This window comes from Fulmarus glacialis, unplaced genomic scaffold (genome assembly GCF_000690835.1).
Source record: "Fulmarus glacialis isolate BGI_N327 unplaced genomic scaffold, ASM69083v1 scaffold16785, whole genome shotgun sequence".
NCBI lineage: Eukaryota > Metazoa > Chordata > Aves > Procellariiformes > Procellariidae > Fulmarus > Fulmarus glacialis.
The window spans coordinates 21,302-46,297 of record NW_009215238.1 but is presented as its reverse complement, the minus strand read 5'-3'; the positions used below and the strand labels follow the sequence as shown (position 1 = coordinate 46,297).

Below are 24,996 nucleotides of genomic sequence, written 5' to 3'. Positions count from 1 at the left end.
ACATAACACCGTAGTAAAGTTTCATGCATGCTTGTCTCTTTAGTTAACATTAAATCTAAAATGCGTTAGTCAGGCCATGAGCATGCAGAGAATGTATTAATAGCTATTGCTTTCTATCGCTTGGCTATCAAGTACTGGATTATCAGAAAATAGATCTGGGCTGATGAGACTGTCTACGTATTGTTTACAAGATATTTTAGATCTGGGCAATATTTACTTGTGAGTCTGAGTCACTCTGGCAGTCTGTTGCAACTCAGAAACAAAAGCTCGGGGAGGGTTTTCTTGGCGATTGCTGGGGAGGGAGAGGCTGGGCAGGCGGCCGGACGCACGAAGGGCTTCACTGACCGGGCAGCCTCTGGCTGGGGGTAGCCCATATTTTTTAAGAGTTATGAAGTCTGAAGATGATCCAGAAGATGGGGAAAATATGCTTGGGGATCCAAGCTAAGTGAAGGATGGAACAAAATGAATTCAGGGCGGTGGAGAGAATACATTTCTTGAAGCAGCCTTTTTGAACTCTGGCACGGTGCTTTGTGAGCTGCAGCAGTTTGTAACTTGATGCGAGATAAACTGATTGCTTCTGGCAGCAAGAAGCTGCGAGTTCTATGATGACTTGTTGGTTTTCTTGTGCAGCTGAAGACACAGTAGGTATCTTAGATTTCATATCAATGGCAGCAATTTACAACTGCAAAAATGTGAAAGATTGAATTTTGTAAATGTTTTGTAACTGTTCCTTTTTAATTAATGGGAGTTATAGCTGTCTTTAACAACTCCTGTGAGGAATTTTCTTTAGATCTTAAATGGTTGGGTGACAATATTTGATTTAGTACCTCATAAGTAAATTGTATTATTTGTTATAAGCAAAGGAAAAAAAATTATATTAAGATGATAGTAATTAAAAAAAAAAAAACCTCTTGTTAATCAGAAGACTTATGAAATAGGAGGAAAGAATGGCTGGTGAAAGGTTTTCTATAGATTTGAGTGAGTTTGTGCTAGCGAGTATAAGCTGTAAGTATGAAACACTGCAATCTAAACCCAGTTGCAAACATGCAAGATGTGATCATTTTCCCCTAAGGATGTGAAATGTGTCATATGCAAAAGAATTTAGAGGGAAGAGAGCTTTACGCCATGTATGTATAGTTTCTAAGGCTTTTAAAAAGAAAACATAAAACTTGCATAATAAGGTAGCTTATAGCTGAGGAAACTTTGCCAAGCTGCAGAGGAATACTGTCTTCTGCCCTGGCGATGCATGCAGCTTTTACTCTGAACAGTAATGTCGCCAATGTGAAGACTGTATTATGCCAACCAGGCTAGCTTGGCTTTTAAGCTAATGAATGTTTTAATCGATTGACAGTTGGTACTGCACTTTGGCAGGGCAACGCTAGTGGGTGTAATTTCATTAGTTGTCTATTTTTATTACTTCATGTCACTTTTAGCAAGTGTTGTACTGAATAAGCTATTGCTAAGACTTTGATTACTGTAATCTTGTTTATATCGTGAGAGTGGGGAATAAAGATAATAATGATTACAACTACAACTCCATTATACAAATCATTCTACAGATGCGGGGTGGTGGCAGTGGGTTTTCGGTTTTGTTCTTTTTTTTGAATCTCCTCTTTTACCTGGCAAACCCTGGCTCCGGTGCAAGGCGAGACCTTGCTTGCTGCAGCTCTGGGCAATGACCATTTTGAGAACTAGCTAATTGGCACTGGCGCTCTCTATTGTGGATCTTCCAGACTTTATTACATCAAATCTTGAAAAATTTGCTAGTAAGTTTTAAGGAGAAGGTAGTCCTGTCTTGATAGAACGTAACTGTATTTTTTTTAACATGAAGATTGTACATAGCTTTTGATTTTTATCTGTTATTATTCTTCTTGCTTTCACATGAAGATTGCTAAGACTTCTGCGTAGTGGGTTCGGTGCTTTAAGGAGGTGGAGGAGTGTGTTGTGATGAACGCAACATGAAGGATACGGGATTGATAGGCTGCTTTCTCACTTAAACAAAAATGTTTTCAGCTGCTCTATTTCGGAAAGTATTAGGTTTACCAGTTTTAATGTTCTTTATCCAGTGAGGCATGGAACTTACGATCCACAGTGATAAGTAACTTCGTACACCTACAGGCTGCTTATGTCTCACTGTTATCAGTAAATTCTTTTGCTGTGTAGAGTTAGATTTGAATATAATATTCTATTATAAGCCTTTTTCTTGTGTTAAAAGCTTCTTAAATATCAAGTCGTCAGAGTTCAGCTTGGCCATGAGGTTTCTGTCACAGAACAGAATTTCCTGAAAAGTGTAAAGCCATTCAGAAAGGATGGTTTGGCAACGAGGAGAACAAGCTCCGAGTTTTGGGCTGGGATGCTTGGCCTGTGGCCTGAAATTCTAAATTTGAAGTAAACAAGGAAAAAGTGGGGGGTGACGAATGTCTGTGGCTGAATGCGTGGTTGTCTTATTTATAACTGACTTGTACTTTCTTTGCGCTCTACATTGCTTTGGTAATTGCAGGCAACTTAAAGCTATAAACTTTGAACTACTTTCAATAGATGTTCATCTCTTGAGTATCACACTTAGCTAAGTTTTGGCCCTTTGAACAGTCTGACACAGTCAGGAAAAACTGTGTCCCCTTGCATATTTTTAGCATATCCATTCGATGTTAAAATCTGAAAACTGCTTGGGACCTTGGGACCTGTTCAGATCTATGTTTAAGAATGGCCAAATTCAATGAGTTGAATTAGTAAGTACGTTTCTGTATGATGTCACATGTGTACGTACGTTGACCTGCAGCATTTCAGCATTTGGTTTCGTACCATGCAGGGTTGGGGTTCGGTCTGCTGTCATATCAGATCCGCCGCCGTCCCCTGCTGTGTGCTTGTGCCTTTCCTTCCTTGGTACCTGGCTGCAGGCGGATCAGCTCGGCGAGCTGGTTCGATGGCAGTGCTCTCCATAGACATTTTCTTACGGATCAGCTTGTTGGGCAGCTGCAGGGTGAGCGTGCTCCCCTGGCCTGAGGCACCGGAAGCGGAGGGAGAGCGGCTGGGGAGGGATGCTTTTCTTGGCAGCAGCCTGCGGTTATGTGGGGTGGGAAGCAGCATCAAACTCGGCACCCCTGCGAGTGGATGAAAGAACATTTTGAGGAAAAGCAGCTTGCATGAGTTGGTGAGGTGAAAATCGGGTCTCTGCTTTTTGCTTTTCTGATGTTCTTTCATCAGTTTTAGTTATGCATTGAACACGAAAAACGGTGTAACTTTCAGTAAAGCTGGGAAGCTCAGCTGTTCTTGATAAATGTGAACTTGGTTTAGAGAGGGCTAAATTTAGTACATATTTCATGTGTTGCTGAATTCATGAAAACTGAAGTCTGCTGTTCATTACATGTATTTCATAATTGTCCTGTTTAAATATCTCACAGAGCTCTCCTGTTGAGTTCTCTATGGTACCTTTACTATACAAAGGTTGATAGAGGGGAAAATTGTAGCAGCTGTATTTTGTCTGCCCACTTCCTTATGAAATAATTTTTAATGAATACTGAAAGAATTATACTGAAGCTGATTACTTAGATTGGAAGCTGTTAGCAGTAGTATTTCAGGCTCTGTACTTGCAGTTCCTCACTTATCTGTTCCTTTGCGTTGCATCTTGTTTATTAATTTGTACCTTTTGAGGCATGGACAGATACTTAATATATAGAAATGAAACGTGATTGTTTTATTTAGGCTGTTACAATTCAAATGATTGATAATAAAGATGGACTAGAATAGATTATTGCAGTTGGAAGGGACCTACAATGATCATTAGTCCAACTGCCAAACAAGATGAACAAGAAACTCTCCAGTTTTCATATAGTTAATCGAGTTAATTGCCTTGTTGATGTGAGAGGACAATTGATGTGCCTTCCCTAAAGGGCATGAGGCTAAGAAGAGACAGCTTTTCAGATACATAGGTGCTATAGAGAAAAGGCGGGGGGGAGTTCTTAATGTGCATAGTGGAGAGATTAATATGTGATTTCCTAGGCATTAGGAAAAATGTTCTCTGACACGATTAATGAAGGACTGAACTGCAGGTCTCCTTGGACGCTCTACCCTTTCCTTCAGTGGAGCTTTTGAGAGTTACACGAGTACTGGGACAACAGTGCAGAGCTATAGCTGGTCTTGTGTGGGGTTCCCTGTCTGCATGACTTATGAAGTCCCTTCTAGACACACTGCGACGTTTTTGAGATATTACAAGTTGCTCTTCTATAAAGTGTGTATGTATACAAGTACACCTGCTAGCCCTTCCTTTGTTGTGTGAAGTCCTTAATTTATCACAGCCCTATGTAGCAGTTTTTTGTGTTTGTTAATCAACCACTGTGGGGGGAGAGACGTATTTTTTTAGGCAGGATCGAAGTGTCCATGATGAGAGAAGAGAAAGTAAAGATGAAGCGAAAAGGTAGCTGTCCGGGCAGCCTCACATGGCAAATAGAAGGACGAGAAGGAAGGTATCTAAAGACAACCTAATATGAGAAACTGTCTGAAAACTTTTTATTTGAGAATGAGGATAGGGAGCTACTGTGTGTGGCTTTAGTTTTAGTCCTATTAGACAGAACAAAGCAGAACAAGGAAAACCCAAGAGGTTTGATCCTAAAGGTCTCCTTTAGGACCAAAGTGACTTAACCAGACTGTCTCAGAGCACTGTGCATTCAATGTTAACAGCCTGATTGAAATGCTACAGTGTTGTGGTACATAAATAAACGTTTTTACAGATAGAGTTGTACCTGTTACCAAGATACTTTTTGTTTTACCACCCTGCCAGTTGCATATGATTCAGCCTTCTGTTGAAGTTGCTTTAGTAGATCAATACTGTATCATTAGCTCACTTGCTTTTCTAATTCTTTCTTATTCAGCTGAACACAGACTGGAACAAATATGATGACAGATTAATGAAAGCAGCTGAAAGGGGCGATGTGGAAAAGGTTTCATCAATCCTTGCCAAAAAAGGAGTCACTCCTACTAAACTGGATGTGGAAGGGAGATCTGCGTAAGTAACTTCCAGTACTTCAATAATGGTATTGGGAAGCTACTGAAAGTTACTCAATTCCTGAATCTTGCTGCTGCTCTAAAAACTCTTTTTAATATATAAATCCATGTAATACATCATGTTAGATTCTAGCCTCATCTAAACTAGAATACTAGATAGCTAGAAGGTCAAATTCTCATAAACAATCTTCACTTCAAAATGAAGATCAGTATTTAAATACTTGCTCTTGCCAGATTTGAACGTTAAAGAGAAATGGAAAGCATATTGGTTTTTCACCTGGGTCACTGATTCAAGGTAAATAATGACTACTTCGCCAAGAAATCATCTTGTTCCTTAAAGTAAAAACTGCAAAACTCTTAACTAGGTTTGATGCTGTCCAAAGCTGGCTTTGTACTGTATAACGCTTTCAGTAAGCAACGGTTTGCTTTGACTTTCCTGGTTCATGTTACCAGTTTTGTCTATAAAACAGTTGTGCTTAAGCAAGGTATTTTCTATTTTTAGATTCCATGTTGTAGCGTCAAAGGGAAACCTGGATTGCTTGAACACCATCCTTATTCATGGAGCTGATATCACAGCTACTGATGCTGCAGGTAGGCTTCCTCAAATATCTAAGTGCAACTCGCTAAAGTTCTCAGCTTGGTTTTTGTTTTGGAGTGGGATTAAGCTAAACTATAGGATAGATGTTCTTCCTTTCCATGGATTTCCCTGTGGTTGGCAAAAAAAATTATCATCTGGGTGACTGGTTGCTAAACTTACAGGAAACTGGTCATGGCCAGTAACGTAAGTTCATGAATGCCCCTGACATGCAGCAGAACTTGTGAACTTTGGCTTTGTGCTGCTGTAACTGTATATATAGTCTGCTCCAGTATCACTGTTGAAATCAGTATTTCTGGTTGAGAATAACAGTGTAAGAACTGTTTTAAATGAATTTAAATGTGTTCATTTAAATACTAAGCGTATTTTACTGAGACTTTTAAAACACTGTACACAATGAGGATTAGAATTAAATGATATAGTAGGTGAGCCCTCAAAACTTCAGAGTGCCTCTGTGCTACCTTCTTGGTTTGCGTGTGTGTCATCAGAGTTTATGTGAAAGTGTTATCAAAGAGGTAATTAAAAATGGGTGCTAATTTTGCCTCAGATTGTTTACCTCATAATTTAACATGCTTAACAAATACTGCCTTTTTTCAACTTCATTACAGAAATAATTTAGCCTCCTTTCATATGTCATCTCATTTTTTTAAAATGCTTATGTGGAGTCATTTGCAGTATTTTGAGATTAATTTCGCTATTCAGGAACTTGAATCCTTGGTTGCTGTTTGTCTAAAATAAGAAAAGACTGTTTAGCAAATAGTGAAGTATGTATGAGATAGATGACTTAGTTATAGTACTAGCAGAATTAAGGGGGGGAAGTGACCGTTTTATCTAAATTGATGCAGATGTTGATCTAAACTGTCTCTTATGAAATCAATCTAGCAGTCTAATGGCACACGTATCTTGATGTTTCATACACCTAACATATGAGCAGTAATGAAGCATATGGAATTATGGAAGAGGCAGAAGACAGTTTTTTGTAAAGATGAAATAAACTGTGCTAATGCTTTAGTGAATTATGAATTAGTGTTATGTGATTAGTAATAGATTTTGAGAAACAGCATAGGCATGTTGAATTTGTGTGGTATTTCTAAATGCATGTTCAAAATAGATCCTGAATTGATGTTGATCTCTCTTTTTTAGGTAGAAATGCATTGCACCTAGCTGCAAAATACGGACATGCTTTATGTTTGCAGAAGCTGTTGCAGGTACTGCAAAATACAACTTGTCTGTTGTTACGGTTTTTATTCTTGAGAAGAAAAAAAAATGGTGCTCTTAAATATACTGATTCAAAATTGGGATACGCCACTCATCTCTCTCTCTTTTTTTTAAACAATTACATTCTTTTTTAAAAATAAGACAGTCATGGGGAAAAGACCTTTTCATATTAAATAACAGGTTGTGGCTGAAAGACTGCTAAAATAAAGAAAATAAACATCTCTTCCTCTCCACATAATCAAATCAAGTTGCAGTTTCTACCTCTTAAAGAAAATGGACTTGAGTGTCTTTTAAAGACTAGTGCTCCTTTTCTGAATACATTTGCATTTAGAAACAGTAACACTGAAAGGTCTGCCCAAGAGTAGTGTTTTTTTCAAAAGAAGAATTTTATATGCGTAATCTTTCATTAATGAAACAATATTGGGGGGTTGTCTTAGGTTTCTGTGATATTTACTTTTTGTTTCATTTATTCCTGGTCAGTTTATGCTCATTTGATTTTTTTTTTTTTTTTTGGAACTTTTTATGGGTTCTTTTCACCTTCTGTTTATTTGATGCATGTCTCCATACAGATATAAATGGCACATTTTCTGTGGAGTGCCAGAACTAGTAGTGATACTGGTAGCAAAGGAGTAATGACAAGTAGTGGAGAATCTTAACCATAGTGAATGAACATTTGGAAGTATTTGTGAAAAGTCTGTGATGAATTGTGCGTGTTCTTTGCACGGTCTTAATTTACTTCTACAACTTTTGATCAACATGTTTAGAACACTAAAGTGCATGTACCCATAGCTCGCTCTTTGATGTATGTCAGTATATTTGTAAACTACAAACTTACATTATTTTTTTTTTCTTAAATCACTTTTTACTGCTTTAATTCAAACCTCAAAACATTGCATGTTCTGTAAGTGCAGTCTGAATCCTAATTGATAACTGGGGTTACTTATCTTAACAGTACAATTGTCCAACGGAGAATGTGGATCTTCAAGGAAGAACTGCTCTTCATGACGCAGGTAAAAGGTTTTGCTTTTCTGTAGGTAACTGTAGTATGAAATCTAGATTTAATTAATGGATTAATCTTCAGATGGGTCAAATCCTTCTCTTTTAATTTTGGTTACTATAGAAGGAGAAAATACTTTATGTTGTCATGACATTTGTCCTCAGTAACAAACTTGTTAACAGACTTAGCAGAGGTTGTAGGTCTGAAAGTATCTTCTGATGCTCATAAATTGTCTAGTAAAATCTTAAAGCAAGTATCATGAGCAGCGTTTTAGAGCAATGATGTTAGTAGGTTAAGATACCTTTGCTTTGGATTGTCTGAAGCCTCATTGTGCTCTGCGGTGTCTTGAACAGTAGTGTTTGATTTCTTTCATGTGCTTTTGAGATGGTTGTGTGAGAACTAAGTCATAGAGCTTTGTCATGCTTTAACTTAGTTACATGAATTTTTGTGAAACAAATACACCCAAGGAGGTGGTTGAAATTTCACGAAGGCTGTTTTCAGTAGTATAACTTGCTCTTTCTTTTTCTCTTGAAAGCTATGTCAGACTGTTCCTCTAGCATACAACTACTGTGTGATCATGGGGCCTCAGTGAATTCAAAAGACGGAGTAAGTTGCTGCTTATAGCCCTCCCCTGTACAAACCCTATTGGAGTTCATGTACTTTCTCTGCTTTGTCTCCCTTTCCTTATTTCTTTCTCCCTTCCTCTCTTCAGGATGGGAGGACACCACTAGTGCTGGCCACTCAGATGTGTCGTCCCACAGTTTGTCAGCTTCTGATAGACAGAGGAGCAGATGTTAATGCCAGGGACAAACAAAACAGGTAATGCATGCAGAGGGTTGTCAGAATGCCTGCTGACATTTAAAGGGTAGAAAGCTATCCCTTGCCTTTCAGGCTACAGAATAAATATGCTAAATTCAGTGGAAAAGAACCTGGGATTTAGTTCAGAAGTAGATGCGCCAATTCAATAACGCAGATAAGTGTGGCCTTTTCTTATTGCTTGTTCTTGCATCTAAAATACATATAGGCTTGTTACTGCCAGCAGATGAACTGCAGTTGGTTGCTTTAAGGGTTTGTCTGTCCCAAGCTGCATCTTGCACCCTTTGGGATCAATACGCAAAATGGATCCTAACAAAAGTGGTAGTCTGTCAAGAAGGACTTGAGTTCCATTGCAGCTCCGAAGGGACCTAAACACCTTGAAATGTTTGCTTCTATATTCATGGAAGGAGGTCAGGGGAGGGGTTTTCTATTTGTAGCTGCTGCTTCTTGGAGTTATTTCTTGGAGGATGACTGCCTGGTGGCCAGTGGACATGAGGCTGCTGTGGGACAAAGCATGGGTACTTGCATTGCATGTTCTGAAGCTGGCAATTATTTGGAAGGCATTGCCAGGCCTCCCAAGCACTTGCCCCCCAAACTTTGTCTGAACTTCTTGTCTTGTTTTTATTGTGTCTATGGAGATTTGTATCTAAGTAGAGAGGAAGCCAAAAGTCACGTAAGTTTTCAAAACACTGGGTGGCTCTCTCAAAGGCAGTAGGTTTATGCTGGGTTGCATGAAAATACTGCTATTACAGTGTTTTTGTTTGCTTTTTAACAAATATTTAAACATTGACTAAATGACTTTTTAAAGCTTAGTTTCCTCTTTTGATAGAGGAAAGATTACTTGACTCACGTTTCCATGGGTTAGACATAAGTCTACAAAGGATTATTTCTGTAGGTGATTGCTCCATTAAAGCGTGAGATCCCCAAGTCTCTGAATGCAATGTTTCTCCCCATCCTCAGGACTGCCTTAATGTTAGGCTGTGAATACGGCTGCAAGGATGCAGTAGAAATTTTGCTCAAAAATGGTGCGGATGTTAGTTTGACTGATGGCCTTGGTCATGACTGTGCTTACTACGCCAGAATTGGTGACAATATTGACATTTTGGCTTTAATAAAAGCTGCTGTTGAGGACTCCAGCAAAGGTATGAAGAACATGGCTGTAACAGTTTGCTGTTATTCTTTCATTTGAATTGTGTGTCTTCCCACTGCTATGTCTTCAGGAACTGTTTTTTGGAGGGCAGCTGCAGCTATAGTCCTTTAAACAAAAAGGTGATAAACTGCCTTTTGGGAGGGGGAAGAAGGCTTTTGGGTTTTGTTTGTTTTTAATAAAGCTTTTAGGGTTAATGCAGATTCTGATGCCTTGAGGTATTAACATTGCTGAACCTGGCATTGCGGTATTGATCATAGGAGTTATTTAGCCTTATCTATAGAAAAACTTTGTACTTGTGAATGTTTCCATATCTGATTAACTGGGCGGGTGGTGAATCCATTTCTTGAAATGTCCTCCCAAGATTAAAACTTGAAAGAATTAGCTGAATGTGTTGCATGAATCCGAATGAAATGCATTTTTTAACTTCTTACTTTTGTGGTGCTTTTTCAGCAAGAGATACCATGAAGAAAGGGCAGCCTGAACAAAAGGTAAGGCTGCTTATACTAAGTATCTCCTAAGGCAGTGTATCTCTGGTATTGTTGAGAGGGTGATTAAGATTGTGCTATGATGCAAAACTAGTTCAGTATTTTTTTAGTTCTTAACTTCATGTGTAGCTGAGAATATTCCCTCTGTAATCGGATGGCGTGTCTACTTCTATTTGAAAAATACTCAGTGATGTGCGTATTTAGGATTAGAGTTTTGACAAGCATCCATCCCATTTACTATCTGGATGAGATCATGAATGACCTCTTACTGAGAAGCGATCTGTCAAAATGTGAATGTTGGTAGTATTGCCCCCAGTGGAAGCTGAAATGAAGGCTGAGACCAGCCCACTGTCCCCAGAAATGGATGTCTGCAGAACACAACAGGAATATAAATTAATACTTTACTGTTGCAATAACAGATTACTAATATGTCACAGAAGTGGAATTGGCTGCATGCGCAGGAGGAGGTGAATGTCAAGCTGTATCAGAAGGAACATAATGCTCAGGTAAGCGAGAAGGATTTCTGACTTGCGTATTCCCATATGCATGATGAACCAGACATACTAAAGACAAGATGTGCTTGTAAGTAAGCATTAGCGATTCCATTAAGAAAGGTCATATATTGCTGTTTACTTAAAACTTAATTGCATGACTGTGTAATGTGGCAATTATGCAGATAAGCTGTAAACTTTTTCAGGGAAAAAAAAAAACCTTGTTTGTGTGATAAACAGTTGCAAGTCTCTTCATGTCTTAACTTTTCCTATCTCTATCTGTCTATTACTTTCACCTGCAGTAGAATCATAGGGTCACAAACCAGGAAGATTTGTTTTTTTAACATTATCGAGAGATGTGTGTTTAAGTGTCTTCCTGAAAATAACCTGTGTCATAATTGTTCTATTAACCAGTATTAATTTTCTCATCTCATTACTATGTCATTACAGTTTTCAAAAAGGTAAACAACGTTTTAAGCTATGGGGAACAAACCACTGAGGCCTTCGTTCTGAAATGCTTTGTAATAAAAGGATAAAGATCTCTAAATGCAACTTCTCTGGTTTGAGCTAAAGTAGTTACCACAGTTAAGGCGGCGATTATCAGGCAAGAGTTAAACATGCTTTATTGTTTGCATGTGAGCACTGAACTGATTGATGGTGCGAAGACCTATCATTTTCATGTGTTGGATCTATTATACGTTTCTAGGGTAATTCTTGTGGCTGCTGGAACAGTTAGCACATTTAAAGGTTGCTATGCTTCATGCTGGTGACACTTTTTCATTACACCTTTGGCTGCAGTGGTTGGGTTTCAGGAACTGTTTTAACTTATTTTTACTTGTTAACAGACAGCAGATAAGCAGCCTCTTGAGTGCTGTCAGAATTGAATGTAATCTTGCTCTGCTCTTACTTTCAAAACCTGTATGTACACTTACATGAGAATGAGCTAGCTAGAGCCGAAAAGTTTGAAGACCCTGGAGCTTGCGCTTATGTAAACCTTCAGAATGAAACAGACCTGAAGTAAGGCCACAGAGTCATTAGGAGGCTTGTTAGGCAAGGCTTGATGTCTTTAATGACTGTTCAAATTGTTGGTTCAGATTCTTTAGTTTTCCCAATCTGTGTGTAGTGTAGTGTTTTTTGTTTTTTTAATTTTCTTTTTTACTTACTTTTCAAGGAATTGGAGTTAGAAAATCAAGATTTGAAAGATCGAATGAGAGAAGTGCAAGAGGAGCAAAGGATGCTGCTGGATAGAATCAGTGGGCTACAACTACAGTTGAATGAGGTAAACCTAGTATTGGAATAACCTGACTTGAAAGCTGTTAATAACCACCTGACGCTGACAGCAAAGGCTGGTAGGAGTAGAAAGGAAAACATGTGTAATTAGGATGCGATCTTCACTGCTTTCCTGTGAATTATATGTATATGGGTCACTGTCACCTTTCTTCTGCTGCAAAAGCCTTTGGTCTTGTAGTAATACTCAGAATGTGAGGGGACGTGTTACAACATCGTTCACTGATACTCATAAATCTGAGCAAAACATTTATGGCTATACTTTGCGATGTAACATGAACCATGAGGTCTTTTAGCATGTTGTAATTTGGAGAGTAAACTTCATCTGTGCAATTAAATGTAGGTGTTGTGTGTCAGTACTTTATCATAGCCACTGCTTATTTTCTAGCTGTTACTGTAAGTGGAAACACAGAGAAAAATCTTCAATTGGCAAAAACAGAAACAAGGGTTTTCAGTAGGGAATTTCTCACCCACATTTGAAACCCTGTTTTTAAAAAAAGTTCCCTCTTCTTAGAGGTCTAAAGGACCAGTACAATTGAGGAAGAAAATAAAAGCAGGATTTTTTTTTTTTCCTTGCTTTGTGGAGGCTCACGTTTGTTCCTTCACTGTATTTTTGCAGAGGTACATTTAAAAAGTGTATGCAGCTTCCCCTAAATGTAGCACACAGATAGAAAGAATATTTCTTCTCATAGTAGTTGGCTTGTCTGAACTTCTCTCTTAAGCATTGCCTTTATAAAGCAAACAAACAAAACCCACAAACTCCTTAATACTCACTTCCCCAAATCAGCAAACTTCTACTGAAAAAACTGTACTCTTTTGCCACAGTAGTGTATGATCTAGATAATTGAAAAGATTGCAGTTTCCTAGTATGCATGTCAAGAGACATGGCTCTGTCAAACATCCTTAACTTCTGTTTATTTTTATTTCTCTTGCCAGAGATTAGATGGTAAATGGAAGGGGAACAGTCAGAAGCATTTAGCAGTAGAAACTGGGGTAGACTCGTCAACTAATGAACTGTGTATAAGCCCCTTAAACATTATTGAAAAAATGATTTGTGGGGGAATTTTTTTGTTATTTTTGCAGGAGCAAATGTTTGCAGATGATCTTGAAAATGAGGTACGATACATCATCTTAAAGTGTAATAGAACTATGAAATAGGGGAAGTGACTATTGCATTTAAGTAATGGTATTTAAAACTATAGAGAAAAGAAAAGCTATCTATAAATGCTAAATGAAATATCTACTGATACATGTTCAGTTTATACAGCTGCACAGCGTTTCTGTTACTACAAATAATATATGTAATCCCTATGGCACCTTTAAAGCAGACTTAATATTACAAGTATCTCTTTAGTGACTTTCAGTAATGCAAGACTAATAAATGCAAATAAATTAAACAATAGCAAATTACGTTGGTGCTTATTCCCTTGACTCGTTCTTCGAGACTCCTCTTGTAGAGGAGCAGTGTTGTGGAAGAACTTCAGAATCAAAAATTCAGGTATTCTTCAGTGCTGATCTTGGTTGAAGTTCTCTCTAAACTTTTTTAAAAGTTGCTTGAGATCTTACAAATCTGGCCATTCTTGTGGCTTTGGCTATTTGGCACTCTTTCTCTTTCAGAAAGATGAGTTGAAGAAAATCCTTACTACCAAGGAAAAACAGCAGGAAGAAAGTTTAAGAACTATTGAAGCTCTCAAAGCTAGACTCAAATACTATGAAGTACGTTAATTGATTTGAAATGTAATATAGCAATTGATATTTATAGTAGTAAATACTTAAGCAATTTTAAATTGTTGAAAGTCTTAAATGGTTATCTCATTGTAAAAGCTTTCCTTGTCCTTTAATCCTTAACTCAGGGATTAGTAAAAATTTGAAATGAATTTTCAGCTTTATTTTTGTGTTTCTTGTTGTTTGCTTTTAGGTTGACTTTGTGGGATCTGGAAGTAACTTTGGTAATAGTAAGTATATTTAATTCTTAAAACTTGCCATGCATGATGCAGTGTTAGAATACACAGACAAAGGGTGTTTTTTTTCTGTCATCTCTTTCTTCTGTTGGTCTTAACTATAGCCAAGTATAATGTGCAGAATACAGTCAGCTAGCCCCATTTGTGATTGTACCAGAGTGCTAGGGCACTGATCAGTCTCGCTTGTGAGTGACTGGTCTTGTGAAATATGCATTGTAACTCTGCTACGTCTTCTAATAACATGGAAAACAGGCTCAGCAAGATCTGTGCTCCAAATTGGGTCTTCCCCGTTACATTCTTCATATCTCAAACACCACTCATGTCTAACTCACGACAAGAAAACTATGGTCATCGTGAAAGCTTGAGTGTAGGCAGGTTTGAAAGCGACTTTAAACACAAGACTATAAACACAACACTCCTATTAGAAATGATTCCATTTCCAGAAACGGAAGTCTTTTGCATCCAACTTGGTTACAGGCCTGTCTTGCACTTGTGTAACTTAAAATGTTACTTAATCTGTCATAAGCTGTTGCGAGAGCTGTTTGGCTGCCTGTCAGGAAGGATCATTTATTTGGAGTGCAAGAGGGTGCTTTTCCCTGGTGTGTTCATGTGCAGACATGCAGCTAGCTCAAGGTGGCTTTCCTGACTGTTTTGCAGAACAATACCTAGCCTGGCATAGTAGGGGTATTATTTTTTTTTTTTTGTTAGTAGGAGTTTGTCCAGACTTCCTATGTGACTTAATTAAGGAGCAGTTGTTTTAATACCAAGTACTTAAACACCAGGCTGCAGCCTAGTGTAGTCCCATTGAACAGAATAAAATAAGGAAGGAAAATCATAGTTCTTGTGATTATGTGTTACTTTTTTTTAAACAGAGACTAAATGCTGTTTGCTTTGCAAATCTAGGAAAAGAAGATTTATTACTTAAGCAAGGCCAAGTGTTTGCTGTGGAATCACAGGTAATAAATATTCTGCCACTTGAGAGAATTCTAAGATAGTTATGCTTGGGAAAGCTAAATATACTTAAAAATGTACATATGTTAAACGTTGCTTGAATACAAAATTTTCTGTAATACTCGCTTTGCTATGTTTATTTTTAACTCCTGGTGCCCTCTAGAGTTACATATGTGACATAGCTCTAAATGCTGTGAAAATGTCAAATACTAAACGGTCTGTAATGAGCATTCTTAAAACTGAATCAACAGACTGCTGGATCAACAGTCAGCGTGAAGTGCAATTGGTTATTCACCTCCATAATTTTTTCCTATTTTAAATTCAGCTAAAACTCAGAAGACTTTATTTTACTGCCAGCTGTATAATAATTACCTGCCAACTTTGTTTGCTGATAGATAGCTACCTTTTAAAGCCACAATCCAGAAATTAACAAGGCCTGTCAGGCTTTTACAGTGAGTCATATGTGATAGGAATTCATCCTAACTGACAAACTGTTCTTACACTTGAGTATTTCAGCTGTAATGCTTCCAGAAGTGAGTGATGGCTAGAAATAAATCTTAACATCCTATGCTTTCTTGCTAGATTTCACTGATACATGTATTTTGTATGTTCTGCTGGTAACACAGAAAAATCCAGTCTTTTCTGCCATGTTTTACATAAGGCTATCCAACAGACTTAGGATTTTTTTGTTCTTAGTTGAAGTTTAAAATGAGTTGATGTGCAATTCTAAAAAAAAAACCAAAACCACAGAACAAAGGGGAGTGGGGGTGGGCACAAAAAGCCACCCAACCAAAAAAACCCAAACCATGTCCCAAGCAGCAATTACGTGGCTTTAAGCTAGTCATGTGTGGAAGCTACATACTGCTTTCTGGTCCTTGGAACAGATCATTGGAGCGAGCCTGTGCCATGTAATAGCCATGACAGCTGGTAGTGAAGACTACATGGCAGGAGGGCAAAACTGTTTTTTTGAGATATCCTTTACTGGACAGTAAATTAAATTACTGTTTTCCTCAGTCTTTTCAGAGAGAAGGTTCTGTTAACCATGACATACTCTGTTGTGATTCCTTTTAAAATTATTTTCACATGCTTGAGGGACAGGGGAAATCTCTTAATAAATTAAATTTCTTCTAGCAGATGAGTGATTAAATATGAATAACAAGGGAAATGAAATTAATATACTGTACAAGCGCTTTAATGTCAGTAGGGTCTGATGATTGGGAAACAGTAATGTAGAGCTATATTCAAGATTTTTACTGTTAAAAGCTGAAATACACGTGTTTAATATGGGCAAGAATAGATTAGTGTGTTTCTAAGAAAAAAAAGAAATCTCAGACAAATTTTATGCTCATATCAACGGAGATTTAAGACAGTTATGTATATGACAGGTCATATGTATATGACTTGTCAAACTTGTAAACAGGTATCCATTTTTGTGCCAATTTATCTTCAGTCTAGATCTATGCTGAGACCCCTGGAGCTCTCCCTGCCTAACCAATCATGCAGTTCAGAGAAGGAAACTTTAAAGAAAGAACTTGACAACATGAGGACCTGCTACAGTGCAGCAAAAGAAGAAATCAGCAAATTGCAGAGAGAACTGTCTCACAAGGTATCTGAATGTAAAGCTTTGGCATCAGAGTGTGAAAGAACCAAGGCGGAATCTGATGGACAGATAAAACAACTGGAAGACGCTTTAAAAGATGTACAGAAAAGAATGTTTGACTCTGAAGGCAAAGTTAAGCAAATGCAGACCCACTTTCTTGCACTGAAAGATCACCTGACTAATGAAGCTGCTTCGGGAAACAGTCAGCTAACAGAGGAGCTGAAGGATCAGCTGAAAGAAATGAAAACGAAGTATGAAGGAGCCTCTGCTGAAGTGGGAAAACTAAGGAACCAGATTAAGCAGAATGAATTGCTGGTGGCAGAATTTAAGAGAGATGAAGGAAGGCTAGTGGAGGAAAATAAAAGGTTGCAGAAGGAACTTGTTAAGTTGGAGATGGAGAGAGATAAAAGGGGAAGAAATGTCATGGAGTTAGAAGGGCAGCTCAAAGAAGCAGCAGCAAAGTTAGCCCACTCTGTAACTTCAGAGAAATTTGAAAACATGAAGAGTTTGTTATCAAATGAAGTGAATGAGAAAGCAAGGAAGTTAGCAGAGATGGGAGGAGAGCATGAAAAACTGCAGGCAGAGATTCTGCTTTTAAAGAGGGAATCTGAGAGTCAGAAAGCTAAACTTGCTCAGCATGTAAAGCCAGAAGACCACGAACAAATGAGGAGTGGGTTTGAGCAAAAAAATGAGGAACTTGGGAAGAAAATTTCTGAATTATCACAGAAGAATCAGACTCTGCAGAAGGAACTTGAAAGATTGCAGATCGATAACAAGATGCTTAAGCAGCAAATCCAAATGCTAAAAACTGAAATTAAAAGCCAGAATGTGCCTTTAAAAATTCATGAAGAATTGAAGAAAACAAATGATCTGACTGTTGGTGACCTGACCAAAAAGCTTTTTGAAATAACAAAAAAGTACAATGAAAGCAAAGCAGAAGCTGAAAAGTTGCTGGCAGAGAAGAACAACTTAAGTGAGAATATCAGCCACTTCCAAGCTGTGTACCTGTCTCCAGAGCAGCACAAAAAAGAAGTGGAAGCTTTAAAATCTAATGGCATTGAACTTGAAAAGCAGCTTGCTGAGTTTCGGAAAAAATATGATGATGAACAAGCAAAAGTGTGCAAACTAGTCTCTGAAAACGCAGTCATAAGAGAGACTCTTAGGGATCAGTATGTGTTGGCTACAACACACGAAGAGATTAAAACAGTCTTGAATAACACACTAGAAAAGACTAACAGGGAGCTGTCAGATCTGAAGGAACAAACTGAAGAGATGAAGCAAGAATTCATGAGGGTAAATGAAGAAAATGGAACTTTGAAAAATAAGGTGAAACTCTTACAGAATCAATTACAAACTGAGTATATAAGTTTAAAAGATCATGAAACTACAGTGACTACTTTAAATAAAAGCATGCAAGAACTTCAGGAGAACAGTGTTGTGATTATGGCTGAATATAAGAGGGGTCAAGAAGAAATTTTACAGTTGCATGCAGAAATTGAAGCCCAAAAGAAAGAACTTGACACAATTCAAGAATGCATTAAGTCAAAATATGCCCCAGTTGCCTCCTTTGAAGACAGAGAACTAAGCTTTGAAGCCACAGTGAAAGAATTAAAAGCGCAGTTGCACGAGCAGGCGCAGAAGTGCAGAGAAAGTGAGGAGGAAAACAAGAAGTGCAAAGAGGAGAATGAAAAGCTCAAAAATGGCATTTTGTCCATCCAAAATGACTTGCAGCAGAACTATATCCTTGCTGAGAAGTCCCGTGAAATGGAAAAAATGTTTGCGAGCAAAATGGAGGAGTTGAATAAGCAATTAAGAGAATTACTGCAGAAATACACAGGCCAAAAAGAAGAGAAGGATGAGCTGCAAGACAGTACCAAGCAGCCCATAATTATGCAGGCTCAGCATCTTTCAGTAGAACAAATTGAAGCCTTGAAGAAGGCTCTTGGTCACACTATAGAGGATCTAAGGGAAGCCCTCAGAAGTAAGAAGGAATGTTATGACAAAGAAACACTAAAAGTATAGGAATTGTCACATCTAAAAAAATCTTCAATACCTTTGGTAGAATATACGCAAATGAAGGAAATGCTAGAACAAGAAATTGTAGCAACCAAAAACAGCTTGAAAGAAAAGGAAGAAGAAAACCAAGTTAAAAATGAGGAAATCTTGAAGTTGCAGTCTGAGATTCAGCTTACTCAGCAAGCTTTAACAGACCTGGAGAGCAAAGAAGTGATTGACATATCAGAATACAAAACCATGAAAAGTACTCTGGAGGCCCAGATTAATAGCATAGCTGAAAATTTGTCCAATATGAATAAAAAGTACGAGGAAGCATGTGAGGAGGCTTTGCAAGCTAAAAAGAGTGAGGTTTCTTTAAAGGATGAAAAGGAGTTGCTTCAGTTACGGAGTTGCAGTATTGAGCAAGAAATCAAAGACCAGAAAGAAAGGTGTGATAAATCATTGACAACAATTATTGACTTGCAGAAGAGAATACAGGAATCTGCAAAGCAGGTGGAAGCCAAGGATAACAAGGTAGGATTCATCAGTTAATGCTCTTGACATTTTCAGTTTAGCAGTAAGGAACTACACTTCAAATATAGCTACCTAGGTATTCAAGAATGACTGTGTGTGCTGAGCATTAGGTACCCAGGACCGGCCCAAATCTGCTAAGATGAAGTCCTGATTTTGGTAGCATTATACTAAGTTTTTCTCATTCCTCATATGTTTCAGGCATCATTTGTTGTGTTTAAACTCTAAAACTTTCAAGCTGAGTTTCAGACTTCTGGGGTATAAGCTCATTCTTCCATCGATTTGGTGACCTGAATGTTTTCAGTTTACTTTTAAATACGAAAAATACTCCTGGCTTGGTTTCCACGTGTGGATAAACTACTTTAGCACTTTCTGTGAAAGGTGTTGTTAGCCCAATGTAAGGAAGAAGATGATTTTGTGACCAATTAGCTTTTGAAATGCCTAAAGGGGGCTTATTATTGATCTTAAATATGTCTGGTTCACTTTAGCAGATTGTTAGTGTGAAAACATTTTCTTAAAATCTAGGAGTAAGAAACAGTACTAACTCTGAATCTGGAAGGTATTTGACATAGATATTAGGCACTCTATGTTGTTTTGAGAGCTGTGTTTTGTATTTGTTAAATGTATTCCTTCTTCAGACAGGTTATATTTGCATGTAGTTTAGAGCTGTATTTGTTTAGCATCTCTGGCTTGCCTTCTGACTGTTCGTTGTCCTTTTTAGAAATTAGACCTAGAATATCTTTAGAGTGTAAGTCATTTATGTTGCTGGCTGACCTCCAGGGTCCATACCTCCATACCTTACAGATTTCAATGCTAGGATGCAGGATGTGAACCAGTGATAGCATGTCATGGAAATGAAGTCCTCTATCTTTGCGAAGTCTCTTAGGCAGTGTGATGGCAAGCTGGGACAAAGGTCCTTCAATGCTTGCTGATCTTCATCAGACTTTAAAAAATGTTAAAGAATATTAGTTTTTGGTAGTTGAGAAATCCTTAAATGAGGTTTGTGTGTGCTTTTTTTTAAAGATAACAGAGCTGCTTAATGACGTAGAGCGGTTAAAACAAGCTCTTAATGGCTTGTCTCAACTTACATATACCACTGGGATTCCGTCAAAGAGGCAGAACCAGCAGGTTGAAATGCTCCAGAACCAAGTGAAAACACTACAACAACAGCTAGCTGTAAGTAATCATGCAAGGTGTTGTCTGAAATGCAGTAGCATTGCTTACAGTTTCTTGTATAAAGAAGGTCACTGTAGCACTGGGGTTGACTGTAGGCTTAGACTTCAAAAGTAGGGTATTCATGAATTTCTTATTTTTGGGAACTTTTCCAGACGAAAGGGACACAAACAATTTAAAGAGAACTTATGCTTACAAGATATGCTGCTATAGTTTATGCCAAGACCATTTCTGTATGCAAATTCCATGTTAATATTTTCTTGCAAAAACCACCAGCCATTTATTTTCTCACTTTGAAAGAAAGTGAGGTGGTTCGTTCTTAATGGATTTGACTTTGTGTTCCCTTTTCTGCAAACAGTATGAAGTCTATTGCTTATCATTAAGTACTAGCAGTAAAGGGGAACACACTTCATGGTAAATACTGTGGTTTTGTGCACAAACATGTTTGTGGCCCCTGTGACTTCAATAAAGCTCATAATTAAAGCTATGTATGTGAGCAAAGTTAGTTATTTGTAAATCTGTACAGAAGTAGGATACATCTTTAATAGTATTTGCAAGGTTCACCCTTATAAGGCAAAGCATTCTTAAATTGCGTGGTTTTAAACAAATAGCTAATGCTGTTGATGAAACGGGTTTTTCATCTCAGCACCTGGGCTGACACGCTAGATCAGCCTATCTCTGATAGCCGTTCAGCAAAATTGCTTTGCCGCAAGTAAGCAATAAAAAAAGTGAAGCAGTGACTTTCTTGATTAATGGAGGGAATATAGCTAACCTTAACCTTGAAATTCTGCTTTGGCTAGTCTATAAGTGCACAAACCCAAGCCCACAAAGTTGGAAATGGGCAAGAGCAGATGTTAAAAATTTGATGACTTCACCTTCTCTTCCTATCTTCTTTTTATAGGATGCTAAAAGACAGCATCAAGAGGTAGTTTCAGTTTATCGGACACATCTTCTTAGTGCTGTACAGGTATGATAGCCCCAAGTTCAGATTGTTTTACTCTGTCATCTCAATGTAGAGATTCTTGAGAAGCGTTTCTAACTGCCATACTGGAAGACCTCAAATAAACTTGAAACTAGCATCAAGTACGTGTTCTCATGTTGGGAGTTTTAATTTAGAATGGACTGATCCAACAAAAAAGCAAACGCATACCACAGCTGTAGTCTTATTGTGCCATCTTCTTATTACCATTTGTCTACGTGTAACTACATGTAAAAATCACCTGCTTTGAAGGGTGGTGGTGTCTGGTGATGTGAGCGTGTTATTAATTCTGCATCATCCCAGGTAATGCTGGAGGGAGGTCGAGTAGAAGTTGGAAACTTAATGCACAGTTATCCAGTGGCTCTCACTGAGCAAAGACCTGATCAACTAATTCAAGTCTTGAGACTTCAGATACTTAAGCATACAAAAGAGGGACCATTACTACAGCAGCAGGCTGTGGAGTCCAGAGGGATAGGAACAGTCATTTTTTCCCACATCATATTTTCATAGAGGAAATTGCTGTGTCAGAGAGGCAGACCCTTCTTTCTCATGAGAAAAAAACCAACAGGATTCCTAAAGTGTTTCAGACTTTCCTGGAGTGGTGAAAATACAGCAATGAGTTAAGACTTTTTGAAGTAATTAATTGGGTAATTTTGAAGAATCTCCTAATGTTAGTTAGTAATGGATGGTTGACACTTTATGGGATTTTTAGTTTTTCTTTTAACTGAGTGTTTGCTTGCTCTAGGGTCACATGGATGAAGATGTCCAAGCTGCTTTACTACAGATCATTCGAATGAGACAGGGACTTGTTTGCTGACGTGCTTAGTGCCATTGCTCTTGAAGGCTGCTGCATCTTGTAGGAGTGCTGTGATTACAGTAGCGATAACCTTCGTGAGATTTATATAATTATGATAATATAGCTGCAATTAGAGCCTCCAAATATGAAACAACTTACAAAGCTCAAAAATTTTCTTCTTGTAAAAACAGTAAAATGAGGCTACTAAGTTTCAGATCTGACACTTCTTTCATTGGCTTAATAAAAGATGTAGAACGTCTTTTAAAATTGGTATACAAGCTGACTGTCAAAATGATGACATAGTAGTTAAATTATTTTAATGTCTGATTGACCACTTATTAAAGCAAGGCCTATACCCAGAAACTCCAGTTTATCTTATAACTTGAACTCTCGTGGTATGGTTAAAAATAAACTATGCTCAAATGAGCTTGGCTAAGTATTGTAGCTGTATATCTCCTTTAATGATTAAGGGAAAGTGGCTATTTTGTCACATAACCTGATCAAGACACACTACAACATGCTTAGTAAATCAGCTGCGAAGGTAGATGAAAGGTGTTTGGGTATATGTTGTAACTTGGCTGGCCAAGTTAGACTTTATTTAAGTATAAGCTTAAGATGTAGTGCCTTTGCTTTTTGCAAGACTTAAAAATCAGGTTTTCCATCAGAACACTAACTCCTATGTTTGCCTCCCCTTCCCCTCCTCCCCCAAGATTTTTTATGAGTGCTTTGTAATATTGGTTATTGTAGGCTAAAATAGTGGGACTGGAGTGTCATGGTTTGTAGAGCAGCATTTTGATCTAAATGCAATAGTCCTACTTCTGTATAATTTCATTCTTCATTAGGCTTAATATGGGTAGAGACTGAGCAGCTCATTAAGCTGTACACTAGACAATTCAGGTATTGGATTTTCAAACACTATCTCATGGAAGTTTAAGGTATTTTCCTCTTAACTGTAAATTATGTACTATAATCTTATTTATGGGGAAAGATGCAAATAGTAAGGATTAATGAAATGAGACTTTTTACTTGCCTGGAATCTACCTATTAAACAAGACAGAGCTTCATTTTTAACTGAAGGATGATGTTCCCATAAGTAAGTTTTATGAAAGAAAACATGAAATTTGGGACTATTCAAAGGAAGTAATTGAAAAATGAGCCTGATAACATATGTGGCTGTTTTAATAGAGCAAACAGTGTACGTGCTATCAGTAGCCGTGTTAACTTCAGTCTACTTGGTTGAAAGCACTTGCTTATAACTAGCAAGTAGGAATCTGGCATCCTGATGCAGAAAAGACAAACTTCCTCTTCCGTGTTCCTGAAAAATAAGGACCTAAGTCAGAGCGCGGAGTTCTCTGCTTTGTGTTAACTGGGCTTCCCAACAAGCTGTACCTCACGGGCTTAGGTCTCATTTTTTTTAGTAGTATTGTTTGTTTCCTTTTTGTCCCTTTTTGAGCAGTGTCTTGTTGTAGAATTGAAGAGACAACTGCCACATAGAGGAGGATACAGACATAGTGATGAATGTGCAGGGCAGTTTTTATTATATAAATACACTTAATATATTTACTAAATATGTGTCTGTAGTTAAACAGATCTACTGCTGCTTTCCTTTAATTCCTTAGAGGACTATTACAGAAAACATCTCAGTATATATACGTTACTTTTTAGCCAATTTCTTTTATGATTGCATTACTTGAAACTCTTATTAGAGAGATTTGTTTTGATATACTAACTCTGGCATATTTTGATATTGTATGTTTCCTTATTGAGGGAGTTCTATGTATGTTTTTCTAAATTTCTCCCATATTACATTATCAATAAAATTTTTTCTTCTTTTTTTTATTGTAGTGGTCAATTCTGTAAAAGCTAAAGAAATGTAAATAGTTTGGCAAAACAGCCTGGGTAGTGAAGGATATTGAACTCACTTGAATGCTCTCGAATACCAGGTAACGCATTTGCTTTTTAGGTGTCTGTTGGGATTATTGGGGTTTTCTGTCTACTTCCAGAGTTTATGGTTGGTAAAATTTCGGTGACATTGATCGAGACTCAAAGCTTCTGCCAGTTAGTTCTTCAGAGTAAATTGACTCTGGCCGCTTCTACACCAAACAGGACAACCTGTCTTTTATGTCAGTCAATAGGATTGGGGGTGAGCCAGTGAAGTTTTACTGCTGCCTTTAATGAAAGCATGTTCACTTCATACCTTACACTGCTACTTGATTTCATGCTAAGCAATCTTTGCAGAATAATTTCTTGGCACTGCCAAAATCCATTCATTTGATGTAACTTCAAAGTGAAGGACTCTCTAATTTCACCATTAGCTTAACATAATTTTTGGTGGTTTGGATTATCTCATCCAGCCCGTGGGACATGAAAATGAGTAAGGTTATTAGGGTATGAGCAGTATAAGTGAAACTTTACTGTATTTAAACAATGACTGGAACAATGGTTTCTTCCTTGGATCTTTGAAGGAGTTGCTTGCATTCTGAGTTAGTAAGCAGAAGCTCTCTTTAGGGTTCTTGTAAATCTCTAATTTGACCTTGGGAGGAAAAAAGTATATGAGTATATATGCATTTGAGTTTTTTCTGAAGAGGAACTTGCATTCAGGTAGAACTGTTTCAAGATTTGATATGTCTAAACCTTCCCTTTGCCAGTAAATATGTTCTGTCAACTTTACTGAGTCAGCTAATCTACAGGGTATCATGAAGTGCTTTTCACTGATAATTTTCTGATAGCTTAATCTATTCTCAGGTGTATTATATGGGTATTTTGATCTCCAACCATGTTTTTTCTGCAGAGTGAGGCCAATTATTTAAAAGGTTTTTCAATTATATTTACATCCTCTTATTTTTTTAGTAGACAAAGTAGTTTATTTCTGCTAGAGAATTTACTTTTGCCATCTTTGTTTTAAGGGGCGGCGGGGAGAGTAACATGCCACTTAAACATCAGCTTGAAACATCTTCAAAAGCAAGCTGC

At 37.7% G+C, this 24,996-nt stretch overlaps 1 protein-coding gene across 1 annotated transcript; it reads left to right on the top strand.

The window, feature by feature from the left end:
- The first annotated feature begins 602 nt into the window (after positions 1-602).
- Positions 603-22,452, top strand: UACA (uveal autoantigen with coiled-coil domains and ankyrin repeats). The gene is given in 20 exon segments (XM_009578877.1): positions 603-641; positions 4,869-5,002; positions 5,504-5,592; positions 6,740-6,804; positions 7,767-7,824; positions 8,347-8,417; positions 8,524-8,630; positions 9,588-9,769; positions 10,228-10,265; positions 10,703-10,768; positions 11,925-12,032; positions 13,124-13,156; positions 13,658-13,756; positions 13,959-13,995; positions 14,905-14,957; positions 16,255-16,257; positions 16,373-19,081; positions 20,102-20,254; positions 21,153-21,218; positions 21,976-22,452. Coding segments are annotated over 20 exon segments (4,182 nt in total). The 3' UTR covers positions 22,048-22,452.
- The last annotated feature ends 2,544 nt before the right edge of the window (positions 22,453-24,996 follow it).